The following is a 3,295-nucleotide window of genomic DNA, read 5'->3' on the forward strand; positions in this document are numbered from 1 at the left end:
AAAAAAGAGATTAATACATTGTCCTCCCAGCCCAAGGCCCTTCCTCGGTCTCCTCACTGCCTCCCACAGTCAATCTTCCCCTTTCAATCCGGTCCCAAGATGCAGCATCGTTCCTTACCCAAGACAGAACATTCGTTCTCCACACTTGGTCCTGCACCTTCCAAAACTGCCTTGGAGACTCCTACATGAGAAAATCAAGACCGTGACCTGACCAGAAAGACGCCTTTGTGTCTCAACATACCCCATCAAAGAGCGGTAAGGACAGAGGAGACATTTTCAAAATTGTTGCCAGTTGTAAGAAAGCCCATTGAATTAGGTTTATAGATATTAGTTAACAGAAACAAGCCAAAGTCAACAAACTGTTTTGTCTATAGAAACACTTCTTCATAGGATCTACCACACTGATTCTTGCATGAGACAGAACCCATCTCACTAAGTACCTGATTTGAGATTAAACGTCTTTGATGTTGAATTGACAATCACATCTGCCACTTCTTTGGTGATGTCCCCGGTGGCCACTTGGAAGAGGATTGGGCCAATATTCATTTCGTGCACTCCTAATGTAGGGCTGGAGAGACTCCCATAAAAATCTCCCCAGAGGAAAGAAAAGACAGAATTAGGCACCAAGTCATCAGAAGCAAGAATAGCTGAGGTCACAGGCTGCTCTATCACTATATTGGCTGTCTTTTACTGTTGCTGTGGATCTAAGCTGGAACAGCAGTATATTTTGAATTTGGGAGTTTGGGGCCATCCTGGGCAACATGGTAAAACCTTGCTTCAAAACAAAGCTCCAGTAAACCCCAAACAAGATGAACTCAGAAACAGAAAGCCACATTTGACAGAGAAGTGTTGGCTTGCATTGTCTCTTAAAAGGTATTTTGGGAAATACACATCACAGTGGAGATGGTCATCTCATCAGTAATTCGAAAATCCCATTGTACAGATTATATAATCTGGCCCACCTTTTCTCTTTGCTCCAAGTCCCATAAACAGACCACTGTCTTTTATACTCACATGCATGGAATGTCATTTAATATGTTTGACTTATCAAAGAAATGATCACCATCATCCTTTTTCTGTCATTGTCCAGTTACTTGGTAACAAGAGATCACTGGTCAACTTAAACACTTTACTGTACCTTGGGTGTCACTTGGATTTCCATGACTCCTTTTGTCAAATTCATCTGAAAATGCCTGGAAACACAAGCACAGTTTTAACCATTATACTCCCTATGAGATCAGTGAGTTTGCATTCTGGAGGGCTTCTGATTCTGTATGCACACGTGTAGTGATGTGTATAGTAAAGCTGCTGTGCCTGGTTTTGAGTAACATGTTTCAGCAAACCCTCGCTAGGTTTGTGTTGGTTGGTAGAGGCTGAGAAATTGGGTTGAGACTGTTTAAATCTTTTTTTTTTTTTCGAGACAGGGTTTCTCTGTGGTTTTGGAGCCTGTCCTGGAACTAGCTCTTGTAGACCAGGCTGGTCTCGAACTCACAGAGATCCGCCTGACTCTGCCTCCCAAGTGCTGGGATTAAAGGCGTGCGCCACCACCGCCCGGCAAGAGACTGTTTAAATCTTGAAGAAATGCTGTCTCTCTGGAATCTCTGCACTTGGTGCTCTGTTAGAGCTTGTAGCTATACCAACCTTTGTCTGAAGACACTCGTGGAAACTTGGGGTTCTTACTTTTGATTATGGCATTCCATAATGTGTGGGCTGTATTCCCTGTCTGGAAAAACTGAGAAAGACACACACACACACACACACACACACACACACACACACACACACACACACGGGGGTGAGTAGTGTAGGAGGGTCTTCTTTCTATGTGTTCCTTTCATTGGCTCATTAATAAGGAAACTGCTTGGCCTGATAGGTCAGAACATACATAGGCAGAGTAGACAGAGCAGAAAACAGAAGAAGAAAGCAGTGAGGCAGACGCCATGGCTCTCCTCTCCAAGAAGGTCGTTGGTTAGACTCATGCCGGTAAGCCACAGTCAAGTGGCAATACACATCAATGGAAATGGGTTAAACGAATATGTAAGAGTTAGCCAATAAGAGGTTAGAACTAAAGAGCCAGGCAGTGTTTAAATGAATACAATTTGTGTGTTGTTATTTCGGGGTATGAGCTTCCAGGCAGCTGGGAGCCAGGCAGCAAGAAGCGGCCCGCAGCTTCATTTACTACAGGTAAGAGAGAGAGAGAGATGGGGTGTGTGTGTGAGAGAGAGAAAACAACATTTCCAAGTAAAAATTGGGAGACTCAAGTCTATGAGATAGGATTCATCCGTATTCATGCAAACATTCATATCACATAAAAATCTCATCACCTCCACCTCCTGCTCAGTTCATGTACAGAAACCAAAATTTGTAAAGTAATTCTGATTTCTAGAAGGGGAGCATGTGCTACAGCAATGCCCACATCACCTTACACCATGATGTCTCAGGGAAGCTTCTTAAAACTCTTAACAGCCGGGAAAGTGCGTACATACTTACATTCTCAGCATTCTGGAGGCTGATACAGGAGGATTGCCGTAAGTGTGAACAGTCTGAACTACTCAACCATGCATATGTATACTTAATCATGTATAAAAATAACCTAAGTAAACAAACAAACATCACTGTGCTTGCACAGTCCAAGCTGAAGGTGTCAGAAGCTTTGGCTGCCCATCTAGAATGTAGGTTCCCTGTGCTTGCTTCCATGAATTTATAGGTAGTGTCTAGATCTGGATAACAATGACATAGGACCCAAAAATTCCAACAGCCCAATCCACGGGCATCTGTGGGCTGTCACCTTTACAGTGACATTGTGGAAACTGTTCAAACACTAAGGTCATGTGCTCTACTGGATTATAAAGTCATGGAGAACAGAAATCAGGCCTTAGAGTCAGACCACATTGCCGTAGCTGATGTGACACACTGTGACCAAGGATGATTCTAGTATTTCTGGTCCAAGTGTCCTAAGTCACATGGGGACGTGTTCAAGCCACATCCTTCACTCACAATTAATTATATTTCCAGAAATGCAGCTGAATCATCGGCATCTCATCCTGGAATTTTCAGATTGATAATGCCATAAATGTGCCTTGATATTATGTATTAACATTTCTGTGTCCAAAGGACAGGCAACCCTATAGACTGATAAAAAACAATGGGTATTGTAATGTGTGAGCCTTAATTATCTGATTCTATAATGAATATTACAATGTGTGAGCCTTACTTACCTGACTCTATAATGGGTATGACACTGTGTGAGCCTTACTTACCTGACTCTATAATGGGTATGACACTGTGTGAGCCT

At 42.8% G+C, this 3,295-nt stretch overlaps 1 protein-coding gene across 1 annotated transcript in view; it reads right to left on the reverse strand.

Moving 5' to 3' along the window:
- The window catches only part of LOC101980291 (poly [ADP-ribose] polymerase 14-like), a 144,309-nt gene that overhangs the window by 6,158 nt on the left and 134,856 nt on the right, over positions 1 to 3,295 (reverse strand). The window contains 1 exon segment of the mRNA XM_013351166.1: positions 3,261 to 3,283. Coding sequence (XP_013206620.1) covers positions 3,261 to 3,283 — 23 coding nt within the window.

The sequence above is a fragment of the Microtus ochrogaster genome, chromosome 2 (assembly GCF_000317375.1).
Source record: "Microtus ochrogaster isolate Prairie Vole_2 chromosome 2, MicOch1.0, whole genome shotgun sequence".
NCBI classification, from domain to species: domain Eukaryota; kingdom Metazoa; phylum Chordata; class Mammalia; order Rodentia; family Cricetidae; genus Microtus; species Microtus ochrogaster.